The 17,400-nt window shown below is 40.8% G+C and overlaps 1 protein-coding gene across 1 annotated transcript in view; it reads right to left on the reverse strand.

Moving 5' to 3' along the window:
* Window positions 1-2,841: 2,841 nt before the first annotated feature.
* Window positions 2,842-17,400, reverse strand: part of hdlbpb (high density lipoprotein binding protein b) — a 43,196-nt gene continuing 28,637 nt past the window's right edge. The window contains exons 18-28 of the mRNA XM_037676326.1: window positions 16,660-16,881; window positions 13,271-13,489; window positions 12,957-13,098; window positions 12,701-12,828; window positions 10,455-10,559; window positions 10,233-10,367; window positions 9,185-9,328; window positions 8,877-9,056; window positions 6,762-6,878; window positions 5,446-5,604; window positions 2,842-4,061 (exon numbers count right to left, since the gene is read on the reverse strand). Coding sequence (XP_037532254.1) covers window positions 3,969-4,061; window positions 5,446-5,604; window positions 6,762-6,878; window positions 8,877-9,056; window positions 9,185-9,328; window positions 10,233-10,367; window positions 10,455-10,559; window positions 12,701-12,828; window positions 12,957-13,098; window positions 13,271-13,489; window positions 16,660-16,881 — 1,644 coding nt within the window. The 3' untranslated portion in view covers window positions 2,842-3,968. The remainder of the gene's footprint in view (window positions 4,062-5,445; window positions 5,605-6,761; window positions 6,879-8,876; window positions 9,057-9,184; window positions 9,329-10,232; window positions 10,368-10,454; window positions 10,560-12,700; window positions 12,829-12,956; window positions 13,099-13,270; window positions 13,490-16,659; window positions 16,882-17,400) is intronic.

Below are 17,400 nucleotides of genomic sequence, written 5' to 3' on the forward strand. Positions count from 1 at the left end.
GAATATAACGATCACTTCAGATTGTTTACTTTCACTCAGTTTATCAGCAAAAAAAAGGCCTTGACGTGCGCGTGGGGTCCTTTTCACAGCACACCTGTTGCTAGGCAACAGTTCCTGGCCACCTAGCAACGGGCACCACAATAGTTTAATAGATAGGTTCAAAAGTCCAACCATTAAAAGACCTGCGAATATTTACAATAAATCCTTTTTTTTTTTTAAACGATAGACTGTTCCCACAGGACTTACGTTAAGAGTTTATTCTTTCATTTTAAAGAAAAATAAAGTGCATTTCTAAAAAGTATCACCTAAAACCAAGAGTGCGCATGCTCATTCACATCCCCTCAGTTTTGTTCCCCATCATCGTTTACAGTCTGTAAAACAGGCACATTTCCACTCGTTCATCGATCCCGTCCTCCACGCTCATCCATCCCACGACCGGCGCTGTTCACATGTGAATGTTATTTATTAGGGCTCATGCGTTTTTGTTTTTTTACCCCACGCTTGTTTTACATTTGTCAAAACGTTTGTACAGAAGTTTATCGTATCGAAGGCGCCCGCTTCGATCGTACACGAGCAGCTACCTATCAGTGTTTCGGCCGACTCGAACCCTTCCGCAGGAGCCGGTGTTTCAGGTCACAGCTCGAGAAGCTAAATCGCCCTCAGATGACGGATTGTTTGTTAGAAATCTTCCAATGGGAAAAATGTGAAAGCTGTTGTTACACGGGGTATTTGACATCACAGTGCTGCTTTGTACATTTTTATTTGTATATTTTTCCCTCTGTATGTTGTGTTGTACAGGCTGTTACATAACAAATCATATCTTTCTGATTTATAAAATAATTAAAATGACAGTATGCACAGAGGGGTGCTTTGTGTGAACTAGGATGGGGAAAGACCAAACCTGTTGGATTTTTTTTTTTTCCATTTAAATTTTTATTTAAAGCAGGGAGAAAGACCACGGACTTGTTATTGCAAATGTGCACTCATTTACAATCTGTCCAAAATATCACTGACTCATTAAATACGTTTTATTTTATAGTTTTTAACAGAAACTTGCTGCTTGCTGGTCCCGTCATTTGACAAAATGCGCATAACGTCGTTAAAATACACTTAAGCAACTAAAACTGGACAATTGACTAATTCTCTGTCCCACAGGGCGAGTTAAACCACAACTGCAGGTGATGATGAAAATGCAACGCAGACAAGTCGACTCATGTTTGCACCTTTTTGCAAGTCCTAATCCTTCATCCTTTAATTTCACTCCCTGGGAATAAATCAAATGGTTTGATTTTAGGTGGGTTTGCTCTGTTGAGTGGAAGTCAGGTCTTAAGTAGCTTCAAAGACTTGAAACGCTGCAGACGATGAGCCTGAATGCACAAAACAGAGAAGATGTCTCTTCTTATGGACAGTTTATATATTATATATATATAAATTTACAGAAATACCACTAGTAGATGGAACTGTGTGCAGCAAAGTATTAATGCTGTGAGGTAATCTGGTATTTAAAATGAAGAATTAGCAGCTTTATTTCTGTATTTGTACAGATTAGGAAAAATAATATTGTAGCTAACAGTGACAATGCATTAAGACTACCCTTAAAAATGTGTACAAGTTGTAAAATTATGTTATTAAATAGCTTATAAACACTTTAAAAAAAAGTTACAAAACATTTTTTAACTGATGCAGGGTCAGTGCTTACTGAGGTTTGTTAATGTTCATTTAAGAACTTAATGACTTATTTTTAAGAGTTCCTGACAAACCTCATATCTCACTAATCAAAGATTAATGTAGATAAACTGTAAAACTGTAAACAGGCTCACTGTTTGAGAAGAAACAAGTCACCAATGCTCATTTTCATCCAATAGATGCACAGCTCATTGTATAAAATGCTTACAGCCCTCTCATTAACCAGATTATTAAACCTTTGAGGGCTAGTCCTATCCTGAAGTAGTGTCATCAAATATATCATTTTAAAATGGGGTTTTCTGAAAATATGAATATTTGCAGTAAATAGCCCTTTGAACAAACTTAGTTAATAAAAAATAGTTTTGATGAGCTATTGGCTAGTTCAAGGTAAAGTGGACTGATGCCATCTTAAACTACAAACTGTAGCGGTTTAGGTGGTCATTTGAAAAAAAAAATCAATTTCACATTACATGGTTTTAACAGAAATGATACATTTCTGCTGGAAATGCCACGGGCCACATCAAAAGCCGCCATTTGTGCTCACAAATGACCATAAATCCTTTACGTAAACAACCACAAGATACAACGTTGACGGCAGAGTAAAATACTTTAAAAACCGTACTCATTTGAACTGCTGACGTTTTGGAGACCGGAGCCGTTTTATTCGTCAGCTATCCACTTTGGTCTTGGCCCTGCTGAGACTAGCCGTTAGCTCATCAATCTGATCAGAAATAAACTGTTGCTCCAAACGGCTATCTACAGCAAGCAATGGTTGCCAAACATGTCAACAGGTAAGTTACCAATCTCAATCTTCCCATAATTTTTGATGAGGAACTTGTATTTTCCCAAGTGTTTGACTATTCCTTTAAAACTGCAGGAACACAGCAGGTTTAACACTAGTTTAAGTTTTCAACAGTTTAGTAGTCAAGCACAAGGTAAGTCTTAGAACCAGAAAAGGGAATAAGGGCCTCTCAAGGTTTTTTTGCTACAAATTATCAACGATGGGGGGAAGGGACAATATGTGGCTCTTTATACTGAGCTTTTTGGGGGAACATAACACATTAGGCAAGTTTAAAAGGCAAGCTAAAAAGTCAAAAACCTTAAAATGAGTTTGCAGAAAAGAGAAACAGACAAAGAAGATGTAAAAAGTTTGGTTCAGCTTCATTCAAATTTACATCTTAACTCCCACACTCTCGCACAAACATACAGTCTTTCAAATATGCCCGAAACCAACGACGACAACAACAAAAATGTCCCACACAGTTTAAAAAAATAGCAGGAAAAGTAGTTTTTTCTTACACTTGCACATAATAACTGTTAACATTTTTCTCCGAACCCTGACACACAGCATTCACTCTCAAACAAAAGGTTGCAAGCTACAGTGAGTGCTTTTTTTATATATAAAAACAGATGATCACAGTAGTTCAAAGAAAATGGCTCCTTTTTTCAATAAACAAACAAAAAAACAACCTTCATTACAGGACGTTCACATCATTTTTGAGTCAACAGAAAATAAGTACAATGTTATGTCCAGCAGCTGTTTTTGTTTCTAGCTTGAAAAACAAATAATAAAAACGGAATCTATAAAAACACAAGTGGGTGGGAAAAAACTCCCATCGACATACATAAACACACAGCTAACATCTCACCTGTTGTACCACGTTAGTGACCGGCACGGTGGACCAGAGAGAAACCACAAAAAAGCATCTAAAAGGGGTCTTTTTTGGGTCACAAACTCTCTGGCTCCGCCCCTTTTTTGAAGCTCCAAAATTTCAGATATAGCCTCTGTAACATGATACCCAGGTCCCTGAAAGCGTTTTGCTTTAGATGTTTGAGGAGATTTCCTTTCTATGGCTCTACTACACTGATTCAGCAAAGTCTGAGCAACTGAAACATTTCATATTTTTACCGGGACTTGACTGAGTTAGACCAGAAGGTAAACAAACAAGTGTTTTTGAAATGTTTCAGTCAGACTGACTGAGGACACAAAGAGTCAGAGCAGGACAGCAAAACTATGATAATAAGAGCATTATATGTCCTCTCTTAGAGGAATGGGACAAACTACAGTAAGAGAGACAAATAGGATAAAAATAAAAATAAAGGAATTATTCTCCCAGAATTCACTGTGGCTGGTTGTGGGAGAACAGCAAAGAAGATAAACTGGATGTAAAAGATACAACAAGGAAGAGGAGGAAGGCGAGCAGCAGTTTGAAATTAGTTTTGTCTCATTATCTACTTTAGCGAAGGTTTTTGTTCTGTTTTTTCTCCATGTAAGAGCAACTTCAGAACTTCTTGGGACCCCAGGCCGAGGTTTGCTTCGGAGCCACGCCAGTCCCAAAAGTGGGGAAATCTTCTGCACTGCTCATGTCAGGAGCCTGAAACAAACAAACACAAAAGTGTTTATCAAGTTAACTGTATGGCAAGCCAATATATTATATAATAGTTAGACAAGCTCGTCAAAAACAGATAACCGTACTACAATTCTTTCTTCTTGAATGAACATTTCTGCTATCCAGAATGCCATTTTTTGCAATTATAATTCAAATTAAATATCTCAAATATAATTCTTTCAGGGACAAATGACGTCACGTTTGTCATTTGTGTTTTTTTCAGCTTCCTATATCAACAAGTACAACAGCAGTATAATAATAAAGGGAATCTGAAACCGACCCGCTATCCATGGGAAGGTTTTTTCATTGGGGGTTTGCTGTAAGCACAAGTGAATTAACCTATGTTCAGTAAAAGTTGTCTTATTCAAATAAGGATGTTAAATATGCAGTTTATTCATAATGTAATTCTAATCTGCCCACATTTTGTGGTTTTTAAGCAGCTGTAAAATGAAGACAATTTCCTTTGGCTTCTATCATGAGTGCTGCATTGCCGTCTGCACCCCTACTTCCCACTGCCTCAGAAACAGTATCCCTCTAGAGTTTACAAGTCATTTAACAGCTCCTCTGTGGTTTGGGGTTCCACAGAGCTCTATTTTAGGTCCCCTGCTTTTCTCCCTTTACCTGCTTCCTTTGAGATCAATCCTCATAAATAGAACTCCTACCAGAGTTTACGACTCGTTTAAGATGTCTACAGTCTCATTAGCACCAGTCATAGACTTTATGTCAGATATTTAATTTTATGAGGGATTTGCAAAACGGCTTTATGACAAGTGAAAAGCTGTTTAGGCATCTAATTAAAATAACATTTGCAACAATGTAGTTATAAATACCTACAAAGATATTTCTGTTATCCATGAGGAAAGTGACGAGACGGCATCTTAAATAAAACAGGTGAAATTAAATATGACACTGTGGATATTTGTAGATATTATGAAAAATAATTATGTTAGAAAATTAACATTTTCTGTATATATGAAATTTTTTTATACTACAGATGATTGAACTATGAATATCTGTAACACGTCCCATCAAACACAATTTCTTTCAGGTTTTTAGACAAATTACATAAACTTTCACTTTTAAAAGTTTTTATAATGCAATTATGTAATTTTCTAATAGGATTATTTTAAATACCTTTCATTTCTGACTAGTATACATTTTATTTTGACTATTTTGATAACAAAAGAAATAAGCTATGAGGCCAATATATAAATTATGTTACAATAGCCTTCTGTACATGCATTCTTTTTTATCCATTCATATTTACAGTTTTTCAAGAAATAATCACAATCCTCTTTCTTTTACCCTGTCTGCTTCTATTACTTTTATAAATAAATGTTTAAAACAGCCTTGATTTAGTAAGACCCACCTTGTTCCCTGCTGCGTTCCATGGGGCGTCCCGCACCACAAAGCCCTTAGCCGGCCCCCCACTGCCATCATCCACTCCTCCTGCTCCCCCTCCCCCTCCGTAACGAGACGGAGGCTTCATGTACGCTGCCATGGTCTCCGTCTCCGTCACACTGAGCAGCTGAGGAGGGAGAGAAACCCGCTCTTTACAAAGCTGTCAGAGCAGCAGAACATTTTCCACCGAACTCTAAAAGTTGTGCTGTTCTTACAGGAAATACTTCTTACTGTGAAATCCATGGATGAAATCAGACACCAGGTTTGTTATTTTACCAGTTCAACTACAAATACATGACCCATGCTGACAAAATGAGTCAGGCTGGGCTCACAGGCTGCAGTGCAAAAAAATCTGAAAATATTGATGTTTGCTGTGATTGGGATTAGCATACAAAAAAAAACAGTTCATAAAGACGCCACCTAGTGATCCAGAAAACTAAAATTGCATATAATCTTCTTAATGTACATTTAAATTTGTTTTATAACAGTTTATGTATTCTGAATCCTTTTAATTCCTTTTTGAAATTGACCATTTATCTTAGATGACTGCTATAACGCTGGGAAATCCCTTCATATAATACTTGGCATCTTTGTGAAGTTCGGGGCTACTGTCCTAGTACAGAGTACCCGAAGACCTTGCTCCAGACACCCCCACACACACACACAAACAGACACTCTTAAACAAAACTAGCTTGTTGCTAACAGGCAATAAATCATCACATTTCAAAAAACTATGGATCATTTTCAACTTTTTGAGATAAATAATTTAAAAATCAAAATGACTCCATTTAAAAAATTACTCATTCTGACTCATTTTGCCACAACGGGTCACATAAATTTAGATTTTTTTAGTAAACACTAGCTAAAAGTGCAAAACTTCAGCACTGATTTGATTACATGATATTTAATGTTGTTTTTCTGTATTCAGCTGGATAATTGTTGTTTAATGGACAGGTACAGCCTTTTGCTTTTGCTAGTCAATCAGTTAAGCTGTGGCAAAAAAAATAATGTTGGAACAACTTTTTCAAATCTGCCATTAAAATGAGTTTGTTGTTGCGTTTCATGTTTTCATTTCAATCGGACGGATTCACTGTAGACGCTGCCATTAACACCGAAATCCTGCTTTAAATCTGTAATATGCGTCACAAAACCAAATATGAAGCATTAATTTAGATCTAACACTGGCTTACAGGATATTTGATTCCATCTAAGCGTTCATGAACTGATAATTACACCTTTAACAATAAAACCAGGAGCCTCGCTAACGTCTCTCACTGAACTCACGTATTCCTCCTCCAGGTTGAGCAGGTGATCAATGGCGGCGTCAACGGTGTCGGGGAGGCCCGTTACCGTCACTTTGTCGGGCTCGTCTGAGCCTGGCTGAGGGAACCGGATATCCACCTGAACGAGGAGCAGATCGGAGCGTTTTAGGGTCAAACTGAGCAACAATTCACCGTTTTCAAATGCATTCATAAACACCGTTTGAAACACGATCATACGGGTTATTATTGTTTTTATGTCACCAGATGGTGTTTATGGATCCTGCGTGGCGTGAAACTCCCCATTTGATCAAGAGATTAAAAATACTTATCGTTGTTTAAAAACCTGACTGGTGTTACTCGATTCACATCTCTTTAATTCACACACAAGTTTATTTTTAAAGAAACAAGACGTAGCTACACACACGTAAGATAAACAGTCACTGCTGACCGCATACGATCCTAAGAGTTTAAACATTAATTGATAAAAACAAACAACACTTTGCTCTCTGATGCGTTCCTTCACTGTGATAAAAACAAACTTTAGCTCTATCCGACGTCATCCAACAGCAAAACAGTCTTTAATGACCGCAGAACAAAAACCAGGACGCGGTCTGTCAAACCGAAGGCCAGAGCGTGAGAGTTTGATCACTAAAACACGTAAGGTGGCTCGTGAAGAAAAGACACAAAAGTTCTCCAGACCAGTCACTCCATTACGCTCGGATAACATTTGACAGTATAGCAAGGTGAAAAAAATGAATCGCAACCAAAAAATAAACTAAATGTTTTTCTGCCTGGGTTTTCAGGATGGGAGATGTGGAGCTGTGATGCATTAGAGGCGCCTGGGAAAAGCTGAACTACTGAACTAGATGCAGGTGCTACAAAATATTTGTACGACAGTCGGTTTAGATACTGCACCAACAATATATTGTGTACACAGTCGGCCCTCGATACTTAGCAGTTCCTTTCATGGTCTCACTCTTTCACAGGTTTTCAGCGTAAGATTGTACAAGACAGGCCGCTTGATGGAAGGCAACCAACCAGAGCATTGTGCTGATGGGCGGACTGGCCATCGGGAGCACCGGGACATTTCTCGGTGGCCTGGCCCGCTCAGTGATCTCTGAGGGGCTGAACCAACAGGCGGGCTTGCAACCTGTTGTGTGTCTGCTCTGCTGTGACAGCCTCAGGAAGAGAAGGGGGGGTCTGTCTTTCCCCATCGCTACTGCTCAGGAAGCTTCAGTGAGGCAGATACCTGAGTGAGCGGCATAGATTGTTTATTTAAAATAATAAAGCACGACCTGAACCGAGCCTTTAGTCCAGGTGATCACTGAGAGGGCCAGGCCACCGGGAAATGTCCCGGTGCCCCCAATGGCCAATCCGCCCGGCGACTGGCTCAATAACCATAGCATCAGTCTGTCTGCTCTCTTTTAGAGCATTTAGAGAGTTTAGAACATTGCAAGAGTGTAGGAAGGCTTTATAAAGCCATAAAATATATATAAATACTAAAATAAATATAGCATTCCAACTTTATGGATTTTCAACTATCGCAGGGGTGTCTGGAACAACACGTACAAGGGTCTACTGTACTCAATATATCGTCCAGCCCTAATACTGATGTTGTTCTGAGTGGAAAACTAAACCATCCATCCATCCATCCATTATCTTTACCCGCTTATTCCATTTTGGGTCACGGGGGTCGCTGGTGCCCATGTCCAGCAATCACTGTGCGAGGGGCGGGGTACACCCTGGACGGGTCGCAAGTCCATCACAGGGCCACATGGAGACAAACAAGACAAACAACCATTCACTCTCTCACTCACACCTAGGGACAATTTAGAGTTACCAATCAGCCTAACATGCATGTTTTTGGTCTGTGGGAGGAAACCGGAGTACCCGGAGAAAACCCATGCATGCACGGAGAGAACATGCAAACTCCACCCAGAAAGGCCCCTGGACCAGGGTTTGAACCAAGGACCTGCTCGCTGAGAGGCAACAGCTCTACTAGTTGCGCCACCGTGCTGCCGAAAACTAAACCAGTTTTTACATATTTTTATAAACCTGTTAGACACTTTTAAAGCCAGCACAGAAACTGCTCTGTAGGAAGTAAAAAATAACCCATCGACCCTCTGTCAGGTCGTACCTTAAACTCCTCCATCAGCTTGCGGATGGCTTTGCCGCGGGCGCCGATGATGCGCGCATGAGTCCTAGGGTCCAGATGGACATCCTGGCTCACCATCTCCTGTAACTCAGCCACCAGCTGTTGGATCGATTGGCGGGCTTCCTCTACGTTCCGCTCGTACCCAGAGATCACGATCAGATCCTGAAAGAGGACGCAGAATCATAAATAACTACTATTACGAAATAAGTAAAAAATAAAGCCTCTATATAAGCAACAAGAAAGATACTCGCTTTATTCCTCGTGTTCTACAGCGAAAGTGAAGCACACACCTGCTGGTCGTCTCCTTTGTCGGGGAACTGGATGCTGACATCGTGGTCCTTTCGGATCTGAGAGATGACCGCCCCCTTGCGGCCGATAATCTTAGGATGAAACTTTGGATCCACAGACATGGTGACCTTGAAACTGCGCAGGGCCTGAGAGGAGACAGATCCACGGAGACGTCATCCTTACAGTACAGCCAAGATTCATGATTTATACATGTTCTGTACTGTTCGTTTCATTTCTTATCTATATTTTCTGATGTTTTCTCAAGTGTTTGCTGTGTATAATTGAAGTTGAGGCTATAAATTTACAAATAACGTATTTTTTGCTGTAAAAATCGCACCTTTTTGTATAAATTTGCAAGTCCTGCGACTTATACACCGGAGCGACTAATATACATTTTCCCCATATTTATAAACCAATTTTTGGCTGAGATCTGACAATTTCATTAATTCGGACATGAAAAATATTGAACACTACCATTTTTAGTCACTAGAGGTTCCTTGAGCCTTATGGCAAGCCAAGTGTCTCATTAATAGGTAAAAGTGTCTATTAATGAGACACTTAGCTTGCCATACAAAGCCACCTTCGTCTCGCTCCACAACTCCTGGAGCAAACGTCAAACCAGCTGCATTTCTCCGCACAGCCCAGGAGAAATGCAGCTGGTTTGTCCATTAAAGTGCATTTATTAAGTAAAAGTTCAACTGAGACACACCTTTGCTATAATTTCGAGCAAACAAATAATTGTTTTTAGGTGTTATTCTTGTTAAATTCTTGTTAAAGTCCTCCATTGCACTCTCCCGCGGCCACCATTATGGCAGCCAATCGATTTTTGGCACAACACCGGGCCACGTTTCCAGGTTGTCAGCGGTGACGCACAATAGATGAGACTTGTATGGCAAAGCGACGTATTTATGTTTTTTTCCCACTTTACTAGACATTTTTGGACTGATGAAATGTATACAGTGAAAAATATGGTAAAATAAATTGAGCATAAAAACATAAAAAGAGCCCACGCAGGTGAAAACCTGGCGTGAAGATTTTCTGTCTTCGTACCCTGTCCTCCTGCTCGGCCTGAAGTTCTTTGACCCGCTCCAGCAGACCCAGTCTGGCTCGCTCCACGTTGGCCGCCAGGCCCGTCACCTTGATCACATCCAGCTGCTTCTCAGGCTGCGGCACCCAGATGTTCACCTGCACATGAAAAACACACGCGTAAACAAAACGCCCTCGAGGAGAGCCTTGTAATCCCGTCTACGCAGGGAGCAGGAGTCGGCTGACCTCGTATTCCTCCATCATCTTCCTGATCCCGCTGCCTTTCTGGCCGATGATGTAGCGATGGAGATCGTAAGATACTTCGACATCCTGCGTTATGGGCACCAGCGCCTGCAGAACGAAGAAATGACAGCAGAAGTAAAAATGATGAGAAGCTAAAACCAGCAGAGCGTGCTGTTAAAAGTATTAATGACGAGTGCCCCGTCGGCAAGGGGTTTGAAAAGTGAATGTTTGTAGTTTGAGTGTTTTTCTGGACTGGAACTGAACTGAATGTAAGTTAACCTGAATGTTTTTGGTGCAAGGTATTCAAGTAGGTAGGAGCGACACTGTGGAGATGAACAGAGGAAGTGTTTTTGTTTGAGGCGGTGCAGAGTGACGGATGCTGGCGAGTGGAGGGAGGAATTTTATCCACCACCAGGTGCAGTGGTGGAGCCAAGGGGTGGCCAATGGTGGCCTTGACCACCACAGAATAACCTTCAGTCGCCCCAATCATTTGAGGAAAATATATTTTTAAGCAATATAAAAACCAGAGAGCATAAATTTCTCAAATGACTGGTGGTGGCCATCTTTGATTCTGATGTCGCAACCCTATTTTTGAAAGGAACCTTTCTTTCGCCTAGATCAGGGGTCTGCAACCTGCGGCTCTGGTGCCATATGCGGCTCTTTGGTCCTTCTGCAGTGGCTCTTTCAAAACAAACATAAAACTGAAATTTATTGGTTGTTTTTAGAAGACATTTCCAAAAATTAATCTGTCCAGATGACATGATTTAACGTTTTTGTGATTATGTACCATACATTGAGCTTATAAAACTTTTTTTATTTTATTTTTTATTGGTTGTTATACCAACAACAAAAGCAGGTTTCAGCAGTTTTCATTTTTCAGTTATTTTTTTTGGTAATTTGTTTTGCAAATAAGTGAAATCTAAAACTATTACAGGAAGTAAAACATACTTTAACTTTCTGCTTTATTTCATCCATCCATTATCTTTACCCGCTTCTTCCATTTTGGGTCATGGGGTTGCTGGTGCCCATGTCCAGCAATCACTGTGCGAGGGGCGGGGTACACCCTGGACGGGTCTCCAGTCCATCACAGGGACACAGAGAGACAAACGAGACAAACAACCATTCACTCTCTCATTCACACCTAGAGACAATTTAGAGTTACCAATCAGCCTAACATGTATGTTTTTGGTCTGTGGGAGGAAACCGGAGTACCCGGAGAAAACCCACGCATGCACGGAGAGAACATGCAAACTCCACAAAGGTCCCCGGACCGGGATTTAAAGCAGGGACCTGCTCACTGAGAGGCAGCAGCTCTACCAGTTGCACCACCATGCTGCCCTCTTGCTTTATTTCTATATTTAATTATTTTTTTCCACAATTCAAAAAAGTCACATAGGTTTGCATAGCTCACACTTTTTTTAATGAATGTAAAAAAAAAAAAATACAATTTATTTATTTTTTCCTTCTTTACAAGGATTTGGTCATTTGTTTTAAATTGTAAAAAGATCTATAAATGTTAAAAATCATTAGATATTTTTAGCTTTATGATGTGTGGCTCCTACAGGCCACAAAAGCCCCCTCCAACAAACTTAAAGTGGCCCACGGGCTACCACTTGACAATGACCGTTGTAGAAGGTGGTTGTGGCTCTGGACACGTTTAATTTAGTGAACGAGGTGTAAAATTGTTTGGTGCCACATGCGGCTCAAACAACAACAAAAAAGAAACTGTCCAGATGACCTGACTGAAAATGTTGGATTGTATACCTGGATTATTGAGCATGGACTTTGTTGGTTTTGAACCAGTTTGACATGACTGTCGACGAGGGAGAGGGCCAGGAGGGGGCGTGCCAAAGAGACCATCTTAGCACCAACATAACTGGTTTGTTCCACTTTGGAGTAAGCTGTTTGGGGGAAGAATCAGTTTTGTTGTGTGTTTCCTTGACTGATGAAGCCTTCTGGATGGAAGGTGAAACGTTTCAGCACAAAAAAAAAGAAAACTGTCCAGATGACCTGACTGAAAATTGTTGGATTGTATACCTGGATTATTGAGCATGGACTTTGTTTGTAAAAGTGTCTGTTTTGATCGTAAAGGGTGCAGACCCCTGGTTTAGATAAAGCCACACACCAAAATGGAAGTCCCTTATTTCTCAAGTAATTCCGTTCACGAGACAAATACGTTTCCAGCTACTCTCTTCGCTCCGCGACGGGGGACAGTAATGAAGATTTAACCAAACTAAAATGATACCTACCAGCAAGGCTGCTTTAGCCAGCTCGCACTTCTCCACCCGTCCAGAGATGGCGATGATGTCACATTTGGGTGGGACAAACTCCGCCTCTGGACTGACGTCACCGTTCTCCTGTGCCGAAGCCTCCTGACCTGAGAGTTTACCACAAACACCAGATTACAGATTTGACCCGTTCGAGTCGAAAGCGAGTCTTGCGTTTTGAATCTGCTCTTCTTCAGCCTCGTGCAGCAGTTCAGCTACAACCGGCTGCGTTTCTAACCTGCGGCGCTGTCGTCTCTCTCGGGGAACTTGATTTGGACCTCGTGCTCCCGGGTGATGTGCTGGATGCGGCAGCCTTTGGGCCCCATGATGGAGCGATGGTATCGCTGAGGGATGGCCACTTCTACGCTCACCTGGGACTCCTGAACACAAAGAAGAAAAACTAATTAAAGTGTTGGGATATTTTTGGCTTCCCTCCATGTTTCCACTGAGAACAATAAAACGTGTTTGTCTCATTGAGGCACAAAGCTACAGTTGAGTCATTTTGTATTTATGACCAAAGTTTAGATGTTACTTTTATGGCATCGGTCTTACCAGGTCCTCTATGATCTCCTGGATTCGTCTCTTAGCCGCCTCCACGCAGTCCTTCGCTCCCTTCAGAGTCACCTTCTGACTGTTGGACCCGGTGCGGGGGAAGCTCACGGCCACGCCGCCGTACTCCTCCGCCAGCTCCCGCAGCACCTGACCTCTCCGACACACGAAGTGACGGTGGTGTCGAACGTCCACCTCCATGCTGTCCTCCACCACGTCATCCTGCAGGGGCACAATTAAACTAGTCAGAGGAGAGGATTCAAGAAGGAAGAAAACCACGGAGGGGCTTGGATTTAAAGGAATAGTTCTGATTTTATGAAGTCGTGGTAACGTTATGAACAGTTTGTTCTACCTGTTGTGAATAGTTCTTTGAATGAACGCTGTTTGGAGAATCTGAGGCAGATCAGGACCAAACTTGTCCAGATGACATGATTTAACCTTTTTTGTTTTCATCCACCGGGATGGTTGATCTTACAAACCTTTGACCAGATGCTGCTAACTTAAATCAACTTCAGTTGCAAAAACATCACAGCTGTTCAAGTAGTCCCTCGCGGTTTTTCCAAGTAAGATTGAACAAGGAAAAATAAAACTGTACACGACACACGGTTGTCAACTTTAATATTAGGGATTATATTAATAGGGACAGTACGGGATACTTCGGACAGGCGCTGCCATTTTCTAGTTTTCTCTCAATAAGCCTACACTGTATCGCCAGTCAAAAGAACTACATTACCCAGAAGCCAACAGTGCTTTCGGCCGCTGCTTTCTGATGAAAAGGAGGAAAAGTTTTGATCCAATCTGAAAAAGTTTGTTCCTTATTTGACTTCGGTGCTCAGTGGATGCAGAGAGCCGTACAGAACCAACCGGGAATTGGACCAGCAACGGACTTCCAGCATCATCGGTCAATCTGAGCGCTGCTTGCCAGCCCATGGAGCCTCCCTGGCAGGGAGGCGTTGCTTAGAGGTCCGGTGTTTTCTCCGGAGTTCACAAGGACTTTTTTCATCCAAATTTGGACTCGATCGGGACCATTGTGTGGTTTTGTTTGCAGTACGTTGCTGCTGTGCAGTACATGCACGTATGTTGTTAAAATGACGTAGGTTTAAGAGTTTAGAACATAGCAAGAGTGTGGGGAGGGTTTATAAAGCCTTAAAATATAGATAAATACTAAAATAAATGTAGAGTTCCTACTTTGCAGTTTTTTATCTATCGCTGGGGGTCTGGAACGCAACCCCCATGATAATCAAGGGACTACTGTACTAGTGTTGGGCTTCAAGATTCATGCTTACATCTTAATGAGGACCGAGATGGTGTAGGAGCAGGGCAGCCGACTCAGGACCTGAAGGTCCTGGGTTCGATCCCTGGTCATTGCACATCTCGTGGTGTTTCTGAGCAGGACACCCCATCCCCAGTTGCTCTCCGGGCGCCTCCAAAGGCCGCCCACTGCTCCACCTGATGGTGGATGGGTTAAATGCAGAGAGCCAATTTCGCCATTTTATGGGAACATACAATGATGACAATTCATACACATTATTATTTTTATTAATACTAAAAAAACTATTTGTATGGGGTTTTTTTTTTGGCGCCAACCAGCAGAAGACCAGAAGCCAAGTGTCCATGTGAACAGAGAGAGACTTGATGTAGTGGATCACTTTAAGTATCTCTGTGCTCTCTTTGACCCAAATCTTATTTTCAGGCAGCGTATTAAGACGACTACAAACGTGGTCAAATTTAACTTGGCAAATTTTCATCATATTAGAACTTTTCTCACGTTGCTGGCAGATAAAACATGCACGCAGAGATGCATTCTCATATCTTACTGTTTTATGATCTGGTTGCTTACAACAGCAAATGAGCTAAAACCCATCAGGTCTCTTCCAAAAGACAAAGTTTTAGACAGACGACTCGTTCATGTTCACTGTTGTAATATCATCAGGAAGTTAAAGATCTCAGACAGAAAAGTACCGTGTTCAGTGATCTACATCTTGATTTTAGGGTTTTAAATGGACTCGCTCCTCCATCTTTAAACTCTTTTATCCTTAAGTATAAAACCAGAACAAACAGCAGATCTCAGACTAGAGGGGGCTCTGTCGGAGAACGGAGTTAGGGCGAAAGGTGACGTCAATCACTCAGAGGAATACATTTATGGAATAAACTACCAGAATGTGTCAGACTGTGGCAGTTGTTCAGTTTTTAAAAAGAAAATTACATTTTTATGCACTCATTTATAAAATGTGTCTATTTTAACTGTAACTTTTGGATTGTAACGTTTGTTTGTTTTGTGAATTGTTTTTATTGACTGTTGTATTGCTTTATGCACTTGTTTTATGAACAGTTTTAAAATAGTTTATTTTATTTAGCTTAAGATAGCAGCTGAAATGTAGCTATTGTGCTAATTCAGGTACATTTATATTCTTGGAATAATGATTAATCCAGCAAAGTTAAGTCAGGTCCTCTGGATGTTTTTTTTTTCTTTTTTTGAGACGTTTCGTCTTTCATCCAAAGGACTTCATCAGTCCGAGGAGCCACAACAAACTCAGTCCCACAAGCAGCACATTCACGTAGTGGACCAACCAGGCCAACTCAGTCACCAGCTCACTATGTGAGTGTTCTGCTTGTGGGACTCAGTTTGTTGTGGCTCCTCCTCGGACTGATGAAGTCCTTTGGATGAAGGATGAAACATCTCAACAACAACAAAAAAAAAACATCCAGAGCCTTCTAAATAATTAAAACATATTTTTAAACTTTTGCATTGCTGTTAATTTAGGACAGTTATTCTGTCAGAAGTGCTACAGCTAGCTGTTGCTGCTGCCATTTGCTCTCATAAAGAACCACAAAACTTTACATGAATAAATGTAATTTAACACTGCCGGTGATGTAAAGGTTTATAAACTTTGGATTTGGAATCAGAGTTGTTTTACGACGGCAGCAGTTCACTTTGGTCTTAACCCAGCTCAGACTTAAACAGAATTAAACTCTTATTTCTCCAAACTGACGTCTTTCAAACAGCTATCTACAACAGGTAAGATATTAATTGCTCATAAGCTTTGCATAGAATCACACATCTAACTATTTTAACTATTTATTTAAATAAAAGCTCAAGTTAAATGTAAAACACTTCAGAAACAAAATGGAATCGTGAGTTAAGAAGAAAATAAAACTTAAATGATAAAAAAAATTGGTTAAAAAAGAAACAGTGGAGCAAATGAACTAATATAACAATGATGTCATGATGTCAAGAAAATAGAGATATATTCTGTCATTAATCCACTATTAATTTATTATGTTTTCTATTAAACAGGAAATCTGTAACAGTAAATTCATAATTTCAAAGGAGGAGCAGAAGAATCAAGAAGATGAATCAAATGAAGAGATTAGAGTTTGGAGGTAGTTACCAGGTTTTTGACCAGGCTCTCCAGCTCCCTCTGGGCCTGACGCACAGCTTCCTCTTTCCCCACGATGGTGATCAGCTCCTGCTCGGGGTCATCAGGCGACGGGAAGATGATCCGGGCCCCCGTTCTGTCCCGCACGCGGCGGATGTTGGCGCCGCCTCGTCCGATCAGGAACTTGTGATACTCCGGCTTGGCCTGCAGCTCAGCGGTGAAGTTGTTGACTTGCTGAAAGAGGAAGACGAGACATGAGAACAGGAGCGACGTCCTTCTCTGGATTTGTGCGAACGCTTATGAAGCATGATCCATTTCTCTTCTGAACAATTTTCATCGTCTTTCTCGTTCCACAATTTTTGTTCTATTCCAACAAATCATAAATAAAAAGGTTCAGCTCTTTCAGGACAATCCTGCTATGACTTTTGGTATTGGTGCAACTTTAGCTTTTTGAAATATTTAGCCTTTTCTGTCACTTTTTCCTCATAGAAAATTAATTGAGCTCATTTTACCTCCTTCAAATCTTTAGATGTGTTTACAACCTTTTACTGCTCCTTTCACATTTTGTTCTGGTTCAGCTTCTTTCAGCTCCTTCCTTCTGCAAATTTAAACTTTTTTCAGCTACTTTCAGCCAATTTCCGGTGTTTTGTGATTGTTTGAGATTCTTTCTGCTAACTACAACATTTTTGTGCTTCTTCTAACGTTCTTTTTGCCAATTTCAGCTTCTTATGCTCGTTTTAGCTCATTTCTGCA

Source organism: Nematolebias whitei, chromosome 1 (assembly GCF_014905685.2).
Source record: "Nematolebias whitei isolate Nwh7 chromosome 1, NemWhi1, whole genome shotgun sequence".
Taxonomy (NCBI): domain Eukaryota; kingdom Metazoa; phylum Chordata; class Actinopteri; order Cyprinodontiformes; family Rivulidae; genus Nematolebias; species Nematolebias whitei.